The sequence below is a fragment of the Callospermophilus lateralis genome, chromosome 1 (assembly GCF_048772815.1).
Source record: "Callospermophilus lateralis isolate mCalLat2 chromosome 1, mCalLat2.hap1, whole genome shotgun sequence".
Classification (NCBI taxonomy): domain Eukaryota; kingdom Metazoa; phylum Chordata; class Mammalia; order Rodentia; family Sciuridae; genus Callospermophilus; species Callospermophilus lateralis.
Window position 1 is genome coordinate 196,863,644 of NC_135305.1, and position 21,910 is coordinate 196,885,553.

General features: G+C 34.4%; 1 protein-coding gene across 16 annotated transcripts in view; it reads right to left on the reverse strand.

Moving 5' to 3' along the window:
- The window catches only part of Clasp2 (cytoplasmic linker associated protein 2), a 199,956-nt gene that overhangs the window by 38,173 nt on the left and 139,873 nt on the right, over nucleotides 1–21,910 (reverse strand). For 10 of the 16 annotated variants that reach the window (XM_076843263.1, XM_076843249.1, XM_076843229.1 and 7 more), the window contains 6 exons: nucleotides 14,398–14,561; nucleotides 12,959–13,037; nucleotides 12,776–12,826; nucleotides 6,207–6,350; nucleotides 1,691–1,834; nucleotides 493–599 (listed from right to left, as the gene is read on the reverse strand). In XM_076843263.1, coding sequence (XP_076699378.1) covers nucleotides 493–599; nucleotides 1,691–1,834; nucleotides 6,207–6,350; nucleotides 12,776–12,826; nucleotides 12,959–13,037; nucleotides 14,398–14,561 — 689 coding nt within the window. The remainder of the gene's footprint in view (nucleotides 1–492; nucleotides 600–1,690; nucleotides 1,835–6,206; nucleotides 6,351–12,775; nucleotides 12,827–12,958; nucleotides 13,038–14,397; nucleotides 14,562–21,910) is intronic. The other 6 variants (XM_076843304.1, XM_076843290.1, XM_076843338.1 and 3 more) reach the window with 1 other exon arrangement.

Below are 21,910 nucleotides of genomic sequence, written 5' to 3' on the forward strand. Positions count from 1 at the left end.
CTCCCAAGTTGCTGGGATCATAGGCATGAGCCACCATACCTGGCAAAACATTCTCTTTTAAAAGGCTAGTTTTCGAATAAACTTAAAATTGCCTTTTCCCCCCTTTTTTTCATTTGTGGCAATATTGGGAATTGAACCTACGGGTGCTCTACCATTAAGTTACATTTCTAGCCCTTTATATTTTGGGACAGGGTCTTGCTAAATTGCTGAGGCTGACCTTGACCTTGTGATCCGCCTGCCTCAGCCTCCTGTGTAGCGGAGATTATAGGCATGCATCATCACACCTGGCCCTGTTTATACTATTTTAAGACCTTTCAAATCAAGATGGGGATATAGCTCAGTTGGTAGACTGCATGCCTTGCACGCACAAGGCCCTGGGTATGCTCCCCAGCACCCCCCCCCACCACCAAAAAGAAAGCTCTTTTATTAATACTTTACTAAGAGCGAGAATTTGCAAATACAAAATATGATGAAAAGTTATCCTTTTATTACCTTGGCGATAAAGTATTTTGTGATGTATTGGTAGGAGAAGTAAGAGGACTGGACCAGTTGGCTGGTGATCGTGGAGTTGGTCTTGTCAAAGGACTCCCCATGGAACTCTGATGAAGGGAGTCAAATAAATATTAACATATAATAGGTAAGTAAAAGGCTCTTAAGGAAACAATACAATTGTGAGACAGGAACACATGAAATAGCCACAGTTATTGGTCAATATTTTAAATATTCATATACTTATATCTGGTTTCTGGGAGGAAAGTTTTTCTCCTCACTCAGAAATCTAACTCTTTAGCGTTTTTATCTTTTCTCCTTACTTGCTTCCTTGTCTCAAATATTAATCAACATCCTTTCCCTCAAGAATTCAACAGGATCCTAAACTAAAAATTTTAAATGGGCTTTCTATTCTGAGATAATTATCCACTTCCAACAATTACTAATGATAAAATTTTATTCTCTTAGTTTGCTTTACAAATGATTTTCATAAAGACGCCAATGGAGTAAAATGTGGCCATGTTATTAATCTGTATATCTCTTACAATCTAGTGAAATAATTTCTCTAATTCACACACAAAAAAATTTTTTCAGATTATTTTTCAACCTCAGACTTTGCCTTAAGCCTCCCATCAAGTGCATCTACATTTTTTATATCTGTTATCAAAAACTCCCTAAAATTTTAGTCCAGTTCTACAGATTACTAAATAAAATTTATTTATATATAGATTTATATCTTATTGCAATGTTTCATTTACTCCCACCTTACTTCCTCAAAATAAAATCCAAGCACAGGTGAACTGAAAAGCCTATGATTATTATGTACCAACCTTATTTGTTAACCCTGCAATAAGTCATCTCTGCTAATAGTGAAATAAGGATTGGTTCATCGGAAGAACATGTCCTAATGTTCTAATGGCTTCCAAAGCTGGTACCTTCATACATATTTTGCTCACATTTAGCTTTCATTATTCGTAATTAGCCAGTATTCACCAGTGCCCTAATGTATACAAATTATAATATAAACACGGCAAGCCTAAGGCCTCTGTTGTTTCCAAGACAATATATAGTTTTACTCAGGAAACTCTGGCAAGTACAGAAATCATATATGAGGCTCAAGTTTATTTCATGTAAAGGAAAATAATTACTGTTAAACCAACCATCAGATTATACAGTAGCCAAGAAAGTAAGCAAGAAATACCTGGGTTCCATTGCCGGTGTTTCGAAGGTGATTATGAAGAAGTTTGGTAGCACCATCTTGAAAAGTTTTTGGTAAAGCTCCTAGTAACATTGTAAACTCTGGGGTATTGAGTTCAAATAAAGAAATCAGCACTGATTGTGCTGCCTTAAAAAAAAAAAACAAACAGTAAATTCAATAAATGCATTTTGGTTATGCAAAGATGACTGTCTTCTTTTACATTTCTATTAAACATCAGGAGGTTTAACTATTTTTCCCAGGGCAAAGAAAAATGTTCTTATTTCAATTATTATTATTATTTTTTTTGGAAGGAGAGGTTGGTTAGAGCATTTGTCTAGCATATTCAAGGTTCTGGGTTTGATCCAGTACTGAACAATAAAAAACAAAACACACTTCTTTTATGGGAAAGATAGAAACATTCAACTACTGAGCTACATCCATAGCCCTAGGAAGGGATTAAAAAAATATATGACCTACCATTTATTTTTTGAAATTAAAAGAGAATACAAAAAGTTTAACAAATAGAACAGAAACAAAAGATAACCAGACCCTTTCTTCCTAGGCCTGCAATCTTACCTACTCAAGAGGCTAAGGCAGAAGGATTGCAAATTCAAGTAGTTTAGTGAAGCCCTGTCTTAAAATAAAAAAGGAATGGGGGTGGTATTCAGTGGTAAAACACCCTTGGGTTCAATTCCCATTACAAAAGAAGAAAAAAAAAAAAAAAGTTAACCAGATACTTTCTCTGTCAACATGTTACTACTTCAGTTTTCCTAATAAATGATTATAATGAGCAAAAAATTTCAAATTCTACTTTCTCAATATATGTAAATCTTGAATAAATCAACAGTATCTAAACTCTCAAATAGCTAATCTAACAAATCTACAATCTGAAGAAGCTAAACTATAGCTAATATTTCGTGGAAATGGGAACAATAACAACAAAAAAACCTACTCAGATTTGTAAGAAATCTTATACATTTCTTCTCCTATAGTAATCAGTTGAGTTATTAAAAGACAAATATTGAAATTCATATTTATAGAAACTTAAGTTCTGGAACTGTTCTGACCTAATTCTATAAAAACCTAAGTGTTTCTATGTTTATAGCATCTGAATATACAACAATAGGGGAATGGCTAAGTTATGTTATATTGAAACCATGAAATATTACACAATAGTTATAGAAGATAATGTAGGTCTATTTATGCAGAAATGAAGATTGGTCTTTTATATACTGCTGAAGGAGAAATACATAAAACAACAGTGATAACACAAGTTCATTTTATTAAAAACAACAAAGCATGTATCGTATGGGAGTATGCTTCAACACATTAGTTAATTTTGTCTTAACAAATTCATTATTAAACATACTTTACTCCATCTATAGTTTATTTTGGTTTAGAGATTAACGTTTCATCATCTCTTATAGATAGCTCGATGGTTCCCAAATCATTTACTGAAGAGTACATCCTTTCTACATGATTTTAAGCAGACCGATATTCTATATAAATCTGTGTTTCTGGACCATTCTTTATGACCCATTGATCTATTTCTGTACTAACATCACATAATTTAAATTGCTACAGCTTTAGTGTATTTTGATCAAGACGTTTATTTCTGTTACTTTTAAATTTTTTTGGTCACATGTTTTACTAGATACATTTTACATTTAAAATAAATTTTCAGGTCTTTAGCCAGATGTGGCGGAATACATCTGTAATCCCAGTGACACAGGAGGCTGACGCAGAAGGATCACAAGTTTGAGGACAGCCTCAGCAACTTAGCAAGACCTTGTCTCAAAAAAAATAAAAAGGTCTAGGGATATATATAGCTTTGTGGCAAAGAGTCCCTGGAATCAATCCCCAGTAACAACAGAAAGAAAAAAAATTCAGGTCTTTAAATTAAAGTAATATACACATAAGAATTTACAGAAACCAATGTTATAGAGAAGGTTTTGTATTTCTCAATTTCTCTTTGCAATGCTTGTTTTAACTGTTGGGCATTCATAGGTTTATATACTAATTTCTTATTAGCTTGAGATACACTCTAACATAAGTTCTCACATAGGATATTATTGTTCAATATCCTATGTGAGAACTTATGCTCTTTTTAATACTAGTCCACCCTTTCCACTTTTCCCCTTTATATAAAACAGCACAAAACTCTCTAAATTAAAATCATGCCAATGGTTTCCTCTTCTCTGTGAGTGTGGTACTGGGATTGAACCCAGGGCCTCACACATGTAGACAAGCACTTTACCAGCTGAGTCACATCCCCAACTCCTAAGATGAGCCAATGGTTTCTATAAGTCGTTTTCTCTTGGTCAACCAAGCTGGAGGTTTGGAAATTTTGTTGATTTCTCCAAAGAACCAACTTTTGGTTTCACTGATATTCTCTAATATTTTCCTATCTTCATTTTGATTAACTTTTTTTTTAATCTTCTATTGGCTTCAGATTTGCTCTGCACCTTTTTCTAGTGCCTTAAGATAGTGCGTTGGCAATTCACAATAGCAAGACTGTGGAACCAACCTAGATGCCCTTCAATAGACGAATGGATTAAAAAAATGTGGCATTTATACACAATGGAGTATTACTCTGCATTAAAAAATGACAAAATCAGAATTTGCAGGGAAATGGATGGCATTAGAGCAGATTATGCTAAGTGAAGCTAGTCAATCCCTTAAAAACAAATGCCAAATGTCTTCTTTGATATAAGGAGAGTAACTAAGAACAGAGTAGGGATGAAGAGCATGAGAAGAAGATTAACATTAAACAGGGATGAGAGGTGGGAGGGAAAGGGAGAGAGAAGGGAAATTGCATGGAAATGGAAGGAGACCCTCAGGGGTATACAAAATTACATACAAGAGGAAGTGAGGGGAAAGGGGAAAAATATAAGGGGGAGAAATGAATTACAGTAGAGGGGGTAGAGAGAGAAGAGGGGAGGGGAGGAGGGGGGGAGGGGGGATAGTAGAGGATAGGAAAGGCAGCAGAATACAACAGACACTAGTATGGCAATATGTAAATCAATGGATGTGCAACTGATGTGATTCTGCAATCTGTATACGGGGTAAAAATGGGAGTTCATATCCCATTTGAATCAAAGTGTGAAATATGATATATCAAGAACTATGTAATGTTTTGAACAACCAACAATAAAAATTAATTAAAAAAAAGAGATAGTGCATTGGGTTACTAATTTGAGATCTTTCTTTTTTTGGTATAAACATCAACAGCTATAGTTTTCTCTAAGCACTGCTTTAGATGCATCCCATGTTTTGTTAGGTCATGTCTTTATTTCATTATCTCAATGTATTTTCTAATTTCCCTTTTAATTTCTTCTCTGAATTAATGGTTTTTTAAGAGTAAGTTGTTCAATATCATTTATTTGAGAGTTTTCCAAGTTTCTTTCTATTATTGATTTTTAATTTTATTCCACCGTGGTCAGAGAACACACTTTGTGTTATTTCTATTGTTTGAAACTATTGAGGTTTGTTTCATGACCCAGCATGCAGAATTTTACACATATATTTGAGAAAAATGCACTCTCTGTTCTTAGCAGGTGCAGTGTTTATCACTGTTAATGAAGGTCACAAAATTTATATTCTGGATACTCCTCTGCAACAGTGAAGGAAAAGATTCGCAAAGAATGATTCACAAGGAAGATGTGTACAGAAGGCTTAGGGGAGAGTATGTCCAAACTGGTGAAGAGAAGAGGTCTAAGAAGGAGTTCTCCAGAAAATAAATAACCTCTTTTGGAGTAAAAAAAATATTAGCTATAATTATGTGACAGAGATGTTGAAAATATTAACAAGTATTTCAAAAACATTTAAAAAAGCTCAGGCAAATGAAAAACAAGGCAAATTATTAACTCCAAGACAAAATTTCTATAAGAAAGGAGACAGCAGCAAACCACCTGGCACAAGTGTATGTGCATATCCAAGTGTAAATCTTTTCTACTGACTACCAAAAATTCAGTCATAAAGTATTTTGAAGATTATGGGGAAGGATATAGGAAAGTTATGTGGGAAAGATAGGGGAAAGCTAAATCCTAACAAAGATAGATCAGTATGTCTATATTTATCAATAGATCAATAAATAATGCCTAAAATGGATAAACCAAGAAATAACACCTGTTCTTGTTTGGAATACATAGGTAAATGCAAGGAGAATAATTTGGAATATTTTGTGCTTGAGGCTGGGAGGATTATAGCAAGGACAGCTATTTTTGATTCCAATTTTGAAAATTATGCTCAGTTAACTGGACCAAATTTAAGATAATTTAAAAGAATTATTTTTTTAAAAAAAAAGTCCTTCATAATTAATTGCTAACTGGTAGAATTCTAAAATATTCTTCCTTTACTGGCAATCCAAAACTACTGACTTGCTTTTCCAACTGATATTTTTCTTGTTTGTGGTGGTAGGTATCGAACCCAGGGCCTTACATATGCTAGTCAAGGGTCTAACACTGAGCTACAACCCCAACCCTCCAATTGATCTTCTAAACCTTATGTGAAAACACACCTTCCGAACATCAGAACTTTTGGGTTCTGTTGTCCAAGTGATGACCCTAGACACTGCCAGGCGAGTTTCACTGGAATTTATAAAATCTCCTGGATCCATTTGTTTGGCCAGAGTTTCTATGTATTTAAGGATGGCAACCTTTACCTGCAGAGATAAGCAGAATGAGACAGGACAATAAGATGGTCATTGTGAGGCACTAGAGTAAGCTTCAGAAATAATTACATGACTATTTTTGACAAGAAGAAAACAATATAAACAATAAAAGAGATAATATAACCACCTACCTACTTCAGGTCCAAGTATATGATAAGGTGATGATTTTTGTTTTCATACATATTAAAGCTTTTAGGTCCCAGGCATTTTATTCCCCAAGTATGAAAACTGCGACAAACTTTCTTAACAAGATAATAAACTTTGTCTTGTATCTACCGTTGCACTGCAGCTGATTCTTAGCTAACCCCAGAGGAAGTGAGTCTTATCAACTCAGTCATTTCATTTTGGGGGGAAATTACCAAAATATTTGAAAATTAGGAATGGTAAATCCAGTCTATCAAGGCTGCAATAATGGTGGGCAATATAGTTGTCATTGTTTTTTTTTTTTTTTTTTTTTTGAGGGGATGGTATCAAACAGGATAAAACTGACAAAATGAGATCAGGTTCATCAACTGTTACAATTGCGTTAAATGAAGAGTCTCAAAAATATTAAATAAGTATCACTGGAGAAAAGATAATATTCATTTGTAAAAAGAAGTTAACATATAGGTGTAAAAAGTCTCATTCTTGATATGTGGGTGCATGAAACATAGACATGTAGTGGGATGAAGACTATGCTAAGGTGATAAAAAGATTTGAGAATCACTGTTTTTAAAGTCATGTATTCCAACATTCTAGTTTTTCCATTTGTTTTAAAATATTTATTTTTTAGTTGTAGTTGGACACAATACCTTTATTTCACCTATTTATTTTTATGTGGTACTGAGGATCGAACCCAGGGTCTTGCAGGTGCAAGGTGAGAACTCTACCGCTGAGCCACAACTCCAGCCCCTAGGATTTCTTAATGGTTTTCTCAGACTTTACCTGTTTATACTTAATTTTTTTAAAAAACTAATTTATTCTTTTTGTATATGTGGTGCTATGTATTGAACCCAAGACCTTATGCATGTCAGGCAAGCACTCCACTAGTGAGCTACACCCCCAACCCAATTTATTCTTTCAACTGACAAACAACAATTGGATATATTTAGGGTATATAATATGATATTTTGAAGTAAGTATACATTGTAGAATGGTTAAATTGAGCTAATAACATTTGCATTACTTCACATACTCATTTTTTGTGGGTAGAACACTTAAAATCTATTCTCAATTACTTTAAAAATGTTTTTATTGTATATATTTAAGGTACACAAGATGATGCTTTGATACACATATACATAGTGAAATGATTTCTACAGTCAAGCAATGAACAAATCCCTCGTCTTACAGGGTTATCCATTTGGTGTACATGTGGCAAGAACACCTAAAATCAACTCTTTGAGCAAAAATCTCTTTAATTATAGACCTCATATTGTAAATTAGATATCTAAACTTACTCATCCTACATTATGCACAACTTGATATTCTTTCGTCTGTATCTTCCCATACCCCCTCACTCTGTTAGTATTTTCCAGCTGTGTACAATGTTATTTATCACTACATTATACCAGTGGCCACTTTAGAAATAGCATGTGATATAGTAGTGTATAATCCTTGGATTCAGCAGATGCTAAACACACAGTAAAGGCTGATTTACTGATTCAGGAAAAGTAAAGTTTAAACGTACGATTAAAACAACTTGAGCCAGGCACCAGTAATCCCAGCTGCTCAGGAGGCTGAGGAAGAGGACTGCAAGTTCAGGGCCACCCTGGCAATGTAGTGAGACACCATCTCTAAAACAAAAATAAGCCGTGCCCACCTGTAATCCCAGTGACTTGGGAGACTGAGGCAGGAGGATCACAAGTTCAAGGCCAGCCTCAGCAATTCAGCAAGACCCTGTCTCAAAATAAAAAGTAAAAGAACTGGGGATGTAGCTCAGTGGTAAAGTGCCCCTGGGTTCAATCCTCAGTACCAAAAAAATAAAAGAAATAAAAAATCCCAAACCCTAGCAAGTTGAGATACTGCCCAGGTTAATGTAATTAGTCTCTCTATGTTCTTTCTTCCCTTATGGATTTAAATGTCATTTTTATCACTCAGGCCAAGTATCTATGGGAAAACTCTCTGGGTAGTGTTATGCCAAATTAACAGGAAGGAAAATATTGAAATAAAGTTCTGCCTCTTATACATTTTCCTCTTCCTGCTCCTAAAAAGGGGGATATCAAATTATGTTCTTCTTTCATAAGAAATATTTAGATTTATAATTTTACACAGCTTACAAAAATAAAAATAGCAAATGGGAGTACATTAAACTAAAAAGATTCTTTTATGCAGCAAACAAACAACAGAGCAAAGGGACAACCTATAGAATGGAAGAATATCTTGTAAAGCACACATCCGATAAGGAATGAACACCCAAATATGTAAAGAAATCAACCTAAACAAACAAACAAACCAAACAAACCCTAAATAACCTGATTAAAAAATTGTCAAAGAACCTGAATAGACATTGCTCCAAGGAAAACACCCAAATGTACAATATAAAAATGAAAATGCTCAACATCAATAATCATCATGTAAATGCAAATTAAAACCATAACGAGAGATCACTTACTACACTAAATGGCTACTATACAAAAGACAAAAGGTTGCTGGTGAAGATGTAGAGAAAGGGAACCATTTGCACACCACTGGTGTGAATGTAAATTAGTACAGCCATTGTGGAAAACAGTATGAAGTTTCTCCAAAAAATTAAAATAGAATACCATATGATCCAGTAGTCCCAGTAGGGAGTAACTATCTCAAAGACGATGAAAATTAGTATGTTGAACAACTACCTGTACCCCCATGTACAATGGCAATGTTATTCATAATAGCCAAGATATAAATCAATTTAAGTGTCCATCAATGGTTGAGTATGGTATATATACACAATGAAATACTATTTAGCTTTAAAAAAGGAAACCCTGGGTGGGGGCTGTAGCTCAGTGGTAGAGCACTTGCCTAGCATGTGTGAGGCCCTGGGTTTGATCCTTAGCACAGCAAATAAATAAATAAATAAATAGAGTGGAAAACCCTGTCATTTGTGACAACATGGATGAACCTGTAGGACAATATATTATGTGAAACAGGCCACGTAAAGAAAGACAACTATTAAATGATCTCACTTATATGTGGAGCATGATGAAGTCAAACTCAGAAACACAGAGTAAAGTGGTAGTCACCTGGGGCTGGGGGATTAGGGAAAGACTGGTTGAAGGACATAAAATTTCAGTTAGAAAAGAATAATAATTTCAAGAGGACTATGTACATCACAGTATCTACAGTTAATAACAATATACTTGTTTTTTTTTTTTTTTGCAGTACTAGGAAATTAACCCAGTGTTGCTCTATCACTGAAATATGTTCCCAGTACTTTTATTTTTTATTTTGAGACAGGGTCTTGATAAGTTGCCCAAGCTAGCTTCCAGCTTGCGATCTTTCTGCCTCAAGCTCTTGAATAGCTGGATGTGCATCACATGCTTGGTTACCATGTACATATTAAATATTTGAAACTGCTGAGATTGGATTTTAAGTTTTCTCACCAAACACATACACACACACACACACACACAAAAGGTATGTGAGGTAATGCAAAAGTAATTTGACTCAGTCATTCCATAATTTCTCTCTCTCCACACACACACACACACACACACACACACACACACACACCAAAACATGTTGTATACTCTAAATATATACAATTTTTACTTATTATTTAAAAAGTGAATTATAACTTTTAATATAAGATGTGGTTAGTTTTGTAGTAGCAGGCCTACCTAAATTATAGGATAGCACATAATATTCTGGATTCTTGAAGCCATGTACCTGCTATCAGTGTGAATAGCTGAAAGATGACTATGTTAAATCAATAAATGAACAATGTATTCTTTTTAAGTTACCAACACTAATAACTGTATATATTCCTGAGCATAGTAGTAGATGCTGGTATTCCTAGCTACTTAGGACACTGAGGCAAATTCAAGGTGAACCTGGGCAATTTAGTGAGACTCAGAATCAAAATAAAGTAAAAAGGGCTAGATGCGGTGATGCATTCAGATGTGGAGATGCATGCCTATAATTCCAGTGACTCAGGAGGGTGAGGCAGGAGGATTACAACTTTGAGGCCAGTCTGGGCAACTTCTCAAGACTCTATCTCAAAATAAAAAATAAAAAGGGCTGGGAATGTAGCTCAGTGGTACAGCATATGACTAGCATACACAAGACCCTGAGTTCAATTCCCAGTAGATTAGGGGGGAAAAAAAAGCAAGCATTTATTTGCCCTCTGTGACATTCAGTTGGTGCAGTGTCTTGACAATTTATAGAGTCATGCACAATTTTAAAAAGGTGTCTCAGAATAGGCAAATTTAATAATAGGTAAAATAATCACACACATATGATAATTTGAATGTTTTTAGTAGGGTATTTTATGAGGTTACATCAGTCTATAATTTCAATTATGCAAATATATACTCTTTCAAAGGAAAAACAATTTGATTGTTAAGTGTGTGTAATTCTTCAATGTTTGTGAAAGCCAGAGTTCAGCAAAATTACATTAATTTAAAAACATTAGTAATTCAAATTAAAATTCCTGATTTTATACTGTTATTTCCCTCACTGCTTCCTATTTGATGTCTGATCACATGATAATACATGAGAGATATCACATTTTATGTAAATATCCTTTTTTTTTTTTTTAAATCTGAAATATCATTTCTCAATAAAGATATTTTCCCTTGGTCTTTTTGCTAGATCTAGAACAAGTTATCTGTGTTTTTCCATAGCCTGTTAAGATTTTAAAACTTAACCCTGTCACCCACCTGAAAGTTGTTTATATTTTTGCATAAAAACATAACTTCTTCCTGCTATCCTAAAATATCTACTTAAGAGTTGAAGAGTGATTCCCCAAATGGCTTTGCTACTGAAACTATACTTCTATGTATATTTATAAATAATTTAGGCTTTCAAAGAAACAGTCTGGTGCCAGTCTCCAGTACAATGTTTTCCAAAAGGAAAGCCCATTTTAATTTGTCTGTTTCCCATTTCACTATTCCCTTTAATTGTTTTCTTCAGCAACTTTATACTCTACCTCAAGTCACCTCTTATCCTTATTTCTTAAGCTGGTGATCTTCTTTTGCACTGGCCCATGAAACATCTCTATATACATTTTCTTTTTTTTAATATTTATTTTTTAGTTTTCGGTGGACACAACATCTTTATTTTTTATTTGTATGTGGTGCTGAGGATCGAACCCAGCATCCCGCGCATGCTAGGCAAGCACGCTACAGCTTGAGCCACATCCCCAGCCCCTCTATATACATTTTCAACAGTACTGGAATATCTACCACAGGTAGATGTAATTTATAGGTTATCATGTATTATAGAAAACAGTGATCTAATTATAAGTTTTATATTCCCAGGAACACTGAGCACAATGCCTTGGATATGAGTTCAAAAAACATTTCTCACTAATATCAAGTAAACTGATTTTCTGCAGGTCACTTTTCAAAGTAGAAATAGATGGAATCCCATTCATGAAGTATTTTTGAGAAAATAACATTATGTTGAATGTATATCCACCCTGGTAAGAAACATAATTGTGATTTTCAGACACAACTGCATTCAGAAACGTAGGGGAAAACCAATCCTGGGCAGAAATGCTCAAATATACTTCGTGCAGAATAGAGCAGAAGATAAAAGACTTATGTAAGAATATATGCTTGTTATTTCCCTGACTTTAATCTCATTTGATACAGCTCACTAAAAAAAATCTTTGGCAAAGTATTCAGGAGGATCTTCTTTAATATTACATCACTTTTTTTTAAATATTAAATTGCATCATTTAAAATTACAAATTAGAATCCACCTACTTTTCACATAAATTAACTGGAAAATGTGTGCAAATAAAAACTGAGAAAGTTAACCTTAATTACAAATTTGGTGCACGTCAGAAACATCACATTACAAAAATAGTTACTATTTTGGTTAAGGAAAATGGTACTGATATTAAGATTTGTTTGTTTACTAAAATATGTACTTAGGCAAAACTGGTATTTTGTCCAAAATGCCCATTAAAACTCCTAAGATTACAAATAAGAAAAAAAAGTATTGGGAAATCACAAACATAAAATTAGATAAGATTTTATAAAGCAAGTTTGCAGTATCAGCTTAGTGTTAGATGGCCATATTGTGATGCTTTCTAAATGTATATCCCCAGTAAGCGTTCTCCAAAGGAGGAAGGACATTTGAGAAACATTTGAACAAATATGTGCATGCGTAAAAGGCTTACAAAGGTTAGTACTCGAATATAGATGCATACAAACAATATCTGAAACACTGCAGAGAGAGTTAAGAAAAGAAATAATGCAGATTAAAACAAAAACAAAAAAAAAAACCTTGGAGCTCCAAAAAGAGTGAAGATGGTCCCGAAGTGCTGGCTTGACTGTCTGTAAGTTCATAAAAACAAAACCCACTGATTGAACTGTTTCTCATGTGACAGAAATACAAATACTGACATAACTTTATCAATAAAATACTTCAATTTTTTACAATGTTTGCAAAAAACCTCAGTTTTTTACCTTCAGGCTTGGTGTCTGAGTCTGATCAACTGTAAATCTCATTAGAATATTAAACTGGAGATCATTTGGAAAAGATTCTCTGAAATAAGAACAAAGCAAACAAAAAAATTAAGTCAACAAGTATGCATTTAACAAATTTCTTTTTTTTTTTTTTTAAAGAGAGAGTGAGAGAGGGAGAGAGAGAGAGAGAGAATTTTTAATATTTATTTTTTAGTTTTCGGCAGACACGACATCTTTGTTTGTATGTGGTGTTGAGGATCGAACCCGGGCCGCACGCATGCCAGGCGAGCGTGCTACTGCTTGAGCCACATCCCCAGCCCCGCATTTAACAAATTTCATACAAAAAAATTGCTTAATGTCAAAACATAATGTCATATGAAGTAGTATATATCTGTAGTACAGTCTACAATAAAAGCATTCCCAGAAGAATACAAACATTTGAATTTATGACCAGTATTGGGTTAAGAAGCAACATTATAATAATAGTCTATCTTGCCTCAATAATAGATTTAACAAGAAAAATGTACTCAATAGAAAGTTCAATAGTTTCAGACATTTCCCCCACACCTAAAATCTAAATTCCAGTTTCATTTCAACTCAGAAAATGGACATTTTGAAACAGTCACTTCAACAATATACATAGGAAAGCAGAAACATATCAATGGTTCAAAATCTTCTGAAGAGAGATTCTGAATATTTAAATGTATACTATGTTTTATTAACACTTAGGAAACACTTTCATATTTACATTAGATAAAATTAATCTTCAACCCTACTTTGCAGATATATCTTCAGTTGATCTTTAGTCAAAACGCCATGATGCAACTACAGATATCTTTTTTTTTTTGGGGGGGGGTGGTGGTACTAGAGACTTAACCCAGGGGCACTTAACCACTGAGTCACATCTCTAGCCCTTTTTTATTTTTTATTTTGAGACAGGGTCTCATTAAGTTGCTTAGGTCCTTGCTTAGTTGCTGACACTGGCCTCAAACTTTTGATCTTCCTGCCTCAGCCTCAACTGCTGGGATTACAGACAGTGTCACCATGTCCAGCTTTTTCTTCTTTATTTGAGATGGGATCTCACTATGTTGCTCAGGCTGGTCTTGAACTCCTGGGCTCAAATAATCCTCCTGCCTCAGCATTCCCAGTTGCTGGGACTACAGGTGCATATAATATGCCTAGTTCTAGATTAATCCTAATTAAGATAAAATACAATTTTGAATTACTTGAACCAATAAAATTTTTACAAAATAAATAAAAGGTCTGATCTAAGAAACAATGTTGTATTAAATATACCATGTGATTGGTGAAAATTAACAATTTTCAGAGGTGTTTCTACAGAATAAATTATTTGAAAGATCTCAGAAATTAAATTTTAACATAAAGATTAAATATAACTTATTATTAGGTAAACTTGAAATACATGCAAAAAATATTACCTTGTAACATCTAGGGCTTTCTGAACTTTTGCCTGAACAGACCCAAGCAAATCAGCACCCATTTTTTTAAGTAGTTGTGTCAGCAGTACAAATAACCAATCTTGAAGATCATCTTTGTGGACTTGTATAAAATCTACTAGAGTCTCCAAAAACATGCTGAATACCTATAATAGATAAAGGGGAGAGGTGGGAAGAAAAACGAGGAAATATTGATCTCTATGCTCAGTTCAAAACTGAAAATAGAAGGGAATACAGGAATCAGAGGCACAGCGATTGGCAGCCAAGCGGAAAAACAATCTCTCTTGCTTTTCATTGGACTCTGTGATACAAGAGTACATTTGAATCGTTATCCAACTTCTGCAGAAGTTCAACAATTAGCTATTCCATGCAGCATCACTTGGTAAAGAAATTTTGGCCATAATGGCTGGCACACCTAATGTAATCAATGATGCCACAGCTTAAGCTACTTAAACTAAAAATTTATTTTATACAAAATATAGGGGAAAGATCTATAGTCTCACTAACTCTCAGCTTTTTGCAAGCGTGGCATTGAGTAAATTAGAGAATGACTATACTAACAGCTATCTAAGGTATAAAATTTACATAACATAATGAACTAATTAGAGAATCCTCAGATTTCTCAAAATGACAATTGTCACAAACTTTCTGGCATGAAATCTGTTATTTACTAAAACTGCCCCAAAAGTAACTTTAAATGACCTGTGATAAATAAAACTGTACTTAAAGTCAAATAAATTCAAGATAAAAGCCTACATCTAAATTTTAGTGGATTTTTTAAAAGGTCCTAGATGGCATGCTTTATGCTGTGTGTGGTGGGGAGGGCTTTATAAGTGGTTCTAACATTAATCTATCTGTTTAAAAAAATTTTAAAGTGAAAAAATCTTAAGGTGCAGAGAAACTACTATCAATACATGATGTATCTCACTGAAGTACGTATGAAAAGCAATCCATCACAAGTTTTTATCTGTTTACAAGAAATCCAATATCATACTAAAAAAATTATTTCAAGGTAAAGAGGAAAACACTGTTAAGACTCTCAGTCATGATGATTCGAGACAAATTATAATCAAAACAGATGATTAAAACTGTGGTTTTTTAAATACTCAATATCCAAAGTACTATACTAATTTGAGAATTAAGAATTTGAAGGATTTTCTTTATTAGAACTATAAGCTTTAACATTTGAATCTTAGAATTCAGGAATTTTGTGAAATGTTTGGTAGCTTGAAAGCAGCTACTTTCAAATAGGAGTCATCTACACTTCAGACACTGGCAAACACTACAAACCAAGGTTTCTTCCTCCCCACCAAAGCTAGTTTACCAATACGTAACTGTTTTTTATTCTGTGGATCACTTTTACTCTTGTTTAAATTCTTCCCTATTTTCTTAAGGATTCCAACCTGAAACTTTTCCATATGAAAACCCATTTAGAAAGTCATAAGATAGAAAAATGCCTAAGTCGACTCTCCTATTTTATGTACAAGGAAACAGAGAACTAGAAAATGTGAGTTACCCAGTTTCACAGCTAGTCAATGGGTTAAGACTTAGCTAGGTCACTTGGTTTTCAGTTGTATTTTATCTACTCTATTAATTAAACTCTAGTGGCTTTTCCCTCAATTTGATTTCCTCTAACCCTAATGTTCTAATAATCATCTCTCCAAGGAAGAGTCAATTTTATTCCCTTTTAAGTCTAATTTTTCAGTTCCATATTTTTGCTCTCTAATGTGTGCTCTCCTCTACTATATTTACTCTTTCATTTTTTTACCTAGATCCTTTGCTGCCACACGCAGAAGACACCATTCCAGGAGCTTCTCTTTCAGCTTCCACCCTATTGCTCCCACTACTTATCTTCTAATTGTGGTACGCAATAGCTTTCTCCTAGGTAAAGTATGGTTGGCCATTCTGTAGCTTGACATTTCTTGCCTCTTAGTATTTCCCTTCTTTTTCTTTTTTGCAGGCATTGTCCTTTTGCATCCTAAATGTCTTCATTCTGATTTGTTCTTCATTCCAAGTGTGACCTCCTTGACTGGGCCTCTCTGATTCTATGAGGCTCCAGATCTCTAGAACTGCTCTCTTTTGGTCTTCCCCAAATCTGTTTATCATAGCACTGTTGTAGGCACCAAGCACTTCTGATTTTATGTCTGGATTATTGCAGTAGCCCGACTCTAGCCTTCATATTTTCTATATATCAAGGGTCATCAAATCATTTCTGTAACAGGCCACATAGTACATATTTGAGGCTTTACAAGCCATAGGGTCTTGCAACTACTCAACTCCATTGTAGCACAGTCACAGTTGTGTTCCAATAGAACTTTCAAAAGTAGGCAGCAGGACAGGTTTGGCCTGCAGGCTGTGTTTTTCAATGCATGCTTCTTTCATACCATCAGATTATGACAGTTTGTAATAGAAACAAAATTCTTAAACGTCTCCCATTGTCTATAGGATAATATCTCAAACCCTTATGTAAAACTGTCTACAGGATAATGTCTCAAACCCTTATATAAAGTTCTAACTCTCTAAACTGGACTATCCAGTAAAATAAGACCCTTTATTCCTCCACTTTCATTCACATCTCACATGACTCCAATTTTCTCCTATTCCTGCTCATACCTCCAGCTTGCTTACATATAGTATGTGATTCCCCACTCAAGCTCCAGCCAAGAAGCTTCTTAGGCTACTTTAGATAAGAGCCACTGATCCTTCCTACTTGGAATTCACAGTGGGATTAGCTATTTTTGGTGCTATTTAACTTTTTCTCTAAAATATCATCCCATCTGGAATATATATTATCATAGAATAAAGACTATAGTTTTATACAGTCCTATATCATCAATGGAACCAAGTCCAAAGTTACCTAAAAAGTTTTCAATGAAAATAAGTATTTTCTCTTAAGCAAAATTTACCCTGTAATTAGTAGTAAACACCTGTTCCACCTAGAATCAAGACTTTCCATTCATTCTAGTGAAGATTAACTTGTTTTTCTTTCCTATAAACTTTCTGGCACTACCCACTTTCTTCATTGGACTCATGCTAGCCATTCCTGGAAGGCTCTTTCTTCTCATGCTGACATAGCCAAGGTTTATGTTTCCATCAAGATCTTAACTGTTATTTCCTTCAAGAAGACTTCTCTAAGTGTCTGAATAGAAATTTCTTTTGGTTAGATATAACATGAGTAGCCCAATAAAAATGTAGACATGGTATTTATAGCACTCTCTATATAGAATTTTACCATAACCTTTCAAAAATATTTATATCCTATAACAGTATTTAATAAATGATCATATATACACATACATATGCACATATATCCATATGCATAATATATTGGAGACTACACACAAAATTTTTTCTTCGATTTCCCTAACACAAAGAGTTTCTCTCAGGTGTTGACGTTCTCCCATATCCTTGCCTAGAATTAAAGGAGAAAATGGATATGCTAATGTAACAGTAGGAATAAAAATTTCAAAAGAAAAAGCTGAGAATCAATGCTCCATAAATTGCTGTTTGCTTTTATGCAATAACATTAACAGACTATTAGGAAGTACATATGGGGACTTAGGGCCCAATTTTTTTTTTTTAAATAATTATGAAACTGGGGAATTATTTCTAAACCTTCAATGGAATCAATTTATAATCCTACATATCTCACATCTGTAATTTGTTCAGAAAGAATTAAATATCTGAGCTATTACAATTGAGGCAGTATTTTCCTAAACTCACTTATATCTTAGGTGTGCCAGTCAAAAAAAGAACAGAAGAACATGATCAAATTAGATTAATTAGTAGATTAAAAAAGCACATCTCCAAACAGAATGACAGTTTGCATATAGCATTTCGTGGATTGCAAAGGGTCCAACACTGCATGAACTCTTTGGGAGAGAAAACAGAGAAAAAGGGTTAATTTCACAGTCATGCAGTAAAGTTAGGTTTCCAACAAATATTGAACCAACTTACTCTCTATTGAGAGTTCCAACACAGGGGACAGCATGCAAAAAGAAAAAAGGAAAAAAAAGAAAAACACACAAATTAGTCGCCATCAATGCAAAGTTCCTGTATGGAAGAAAAACACTTAGAAAATAAAAATGACAAATGTTTTTCAAAGTTTTATGATAAACTCAAAATAGTTTTAAAAGCAAAGAGTTAAATGAATTACATGGGAGAAGAACATGATTTTCCTGTGTTTCTCTTTAACCTCCTGGCAAAGGAAATTAAAAAAAAAAGAGACAAAAGCTTTTCTTTTGTACATCGTACTATCCTTGAGGTTCAACAACTGGGAAAGAACCCAAGAGTCACAAACTTCATTCCCAATTCTGAAAATGTCAGAATTGGGAATGAGTTTTCATTTCTTATCCCCTTTTCCTCCAGAAGAAGTATTTTCATAAGTTAAATAATTTCTGTAAGGACCTGGAACAATTACTATTCTTTGGAGGTTAAAAAAAAAAGTAACTGTTTATACTATCAATTTTTTAATTCTTCAGGTAAGATGTGTGACAGTCTCCTGCTCCAAGGACTATGAGAGCAGCTGTAGCTGCCTAAAATATTTATCAAAAGACCAGATGTCACTTTCTACATAAGGTACTCAACTGTGCCCCAAGTTAGTAGTAAGATTAAATTTCCTAGCAACCCAAGACTCAAAGGCATGATTCCAGAGGCAGAATCACAAAGACCATAAAAGTCTAAGTCTACTTTGGTGAAAGTGGCTCTTTTTGAAGAGCTACTTCAGTCAAATGCAAAAACCATATAGGATAAGTTTTAGTATCTGACAATGCTTACACTTAAGGGGGAAAAAATGTGTCCAGAGCAGTCAAAATAAAAATCTGCTCTGAATGCCTTAATTTTTAAAACTACTATACTGGTATATTCTTATATTCTAAGGGCTTCATATGTATTAACTAATTTAATCATCACCACAACATTATGAGGCATATATTACTATATATTCTGTTTTACAGATTAAGAAACCAAGGCACATACTGCTAATAAGTCCTAGAGACAGAATATGAACCCAAGCCATCTTGCTCCCTATTCATACTTGTTATGTGTTGCACTGCCTCTCTTATAAAAACACTAAGAGGCTTTAAATAACATAATTTGCTACTTTGTGGTCTATTACTATCCTACATATTTCATTGGTTAGATCACTTATCTTCTTATCTGCAGGTTCTGCATCAGTGGATTCAACTAACCATGGACTGAAAATAGTTGGTGGAAAAAAAACTATATCTGTACTGAAGGTGTACATTTTTCCCCCTTGTCATTATTCTCCAAACAACAGAGTGTAACAACTATTTGCACAGCATTTACATGTATTTGTTATTATAAGTAAGCTAGAGATAATTTACAGTGTTTGGGAGGATGTATGTAGATTATATGCAAACACTGTGTTGCTTTATATAAGAGACTTAAGCATTTGCATATTTTGCAATCTGCTGAGTGTCCTGGAACCAATCCCCTACAGATACTGGGGGACAGCGATATGTAAAGTAAAAAGTTAATTTATCAAATTTCAGAAATCAAAAAATTTCAACTTGCTAACTATATTTACTTTATTCATATTATTCCTGTTCCAGGAAATATCCTTCCTCTGTATTTAGAAACAATTCTTTTCCAGGACTTCTTTTCTGGCATTTCTGTACTATATATTAGATACATCAAATATTTTGGTTGGATACAGACCTTTGGTTGGATACAAAAAGGGAAACATTATGGTGGCTGGAGCAGGTGGTCCTAGCTAAAAGGATAAGAACTGATGCTCACAACTTTGTTCTTTAAGCATCCTGTTTCTGTTGGGCAAATGTGAGAACAACTTTCATTTATGGAGGAAGCCTGCAACTCCCTAGAACCTGCTGACATAAAGAGTGAAATGCCATTTCTGTTTTTTTTCTTTTCCCCATGGTACATCAAGACTGAAGCCTTTTAATGTACATGGGGAAGTCCACTCATGGTATAAGGCATCTCCCAAACACACATAAAGGTCCATTCTAGGGGTAAGGCTTTATAAAGTTTCTGCCCCGTGAGCTTTGGTGATGGTTGAAGTTATAGAGAAGCAATTCTATCTAGTTCAGAGTGGTGATCTAATACAGACTTGAAGAAGATGTGCTATCTAAGCAGAGTCCTAAGAATGCTGGGTTGGGGAAGAAAGGGAAATATCCTCAATAATGTGTTTCAAGTGAAAAGGAAAAGTACAAGGCACATTTGGGGAAATGAACAGTTTGGGCTGGGTTGACAGCGAAGAGGGAATACAAGCCAAAATGATAAGCTTTGGCTATTTCTTTAAGGATTTTTAAGATAGTAGAGATTTATTTTTTAGAACGGTTACTAGGGCACGAAGTATGGAGGATAATTTAGGGATGGAAGTGGGAGAGGTGGTGCAAATGGCGAAAGATGAGCATGCCCTGATTAGCAGTGAGAGTGGATATTCAGAGATGAATCAAGAGGATCCAGTGAAAGTTCTAGAATAATGGTCAATTCCTCACTTGAGTAATGGTGGTATCATATAATCAGATAAAGCAACTAGAGGCTGAAGATCTAGTTGGTCCTCTGTGTTTGTGAATTCAGCATCCAAGGATTCAACAAACAATGGATCAAAACATATTTGGGAAAAAACTGCTTCTGTACTCAACATGTACAGACATTTTTTTTCTTGTCATTCCATAAGTAATAAAGTATAACAACTATTTACCATACTGAATTGTAATCTGGGGACGTGAAATATAATGGGAGGACTGTATAGGTCATATACAAATACAATTCTATTTTATATCAATGCCTTGAGCATATGTGAATTTTGGTATTCAAGTGGGTGGTGTGGGTGTGGAGTTGGTCCTGGAACCAATATTATAAAGAAACTGAGGGATAAATGAAGCCAATAGATATGTAATTAAATAAGTATAGGAGAAAAAACATGGGCTGGAAATATATTACACATCTGGAAGCTATTATGAAAGCAGGTAACAGAAGCTTCATATAACGCAGAGAATGAAAGAAGAGGGCAAAATTCTACATGACACAAACATCACAGGACAAAAAGGAGAAAGACCTCCTTCCATCTCAAAAGGAGGAAAGGTAGAAAGAATGGGCTGACGGTGAAGCTTGTTGGCTGGAGGCAAGAATTGGGAGTTTTGGCTAGATGGCTTCTATTTTCTTGGTAAGTTAAGAGGCAGGACACATGCTGGGGCATGAGATGTGTGAGGAGGTAAAGAGAGCTAAGAATTTTAGGAGAGAAAGTATCTGTCAGTCTACATGTAGGACAGAGGAAAAAACTGAGATGTAGAAGACTATCAGTCAATCACAGATCTGATACGAAGATTGCAGGAAAAGGCAGGGAGGTGTGCTTTCACTTAACGGGGCCAGTATACCATTTCCCTTCAGTAGTCCTGATTTTCAGCAAGGAACATGTGCTGCAAGAGCACAGGTTCCTGAATATACAAGACCTTTTAGTGACACATGAAAATTATATGAACACTCAAGTTTCAATGTTCATAAGTAAAGT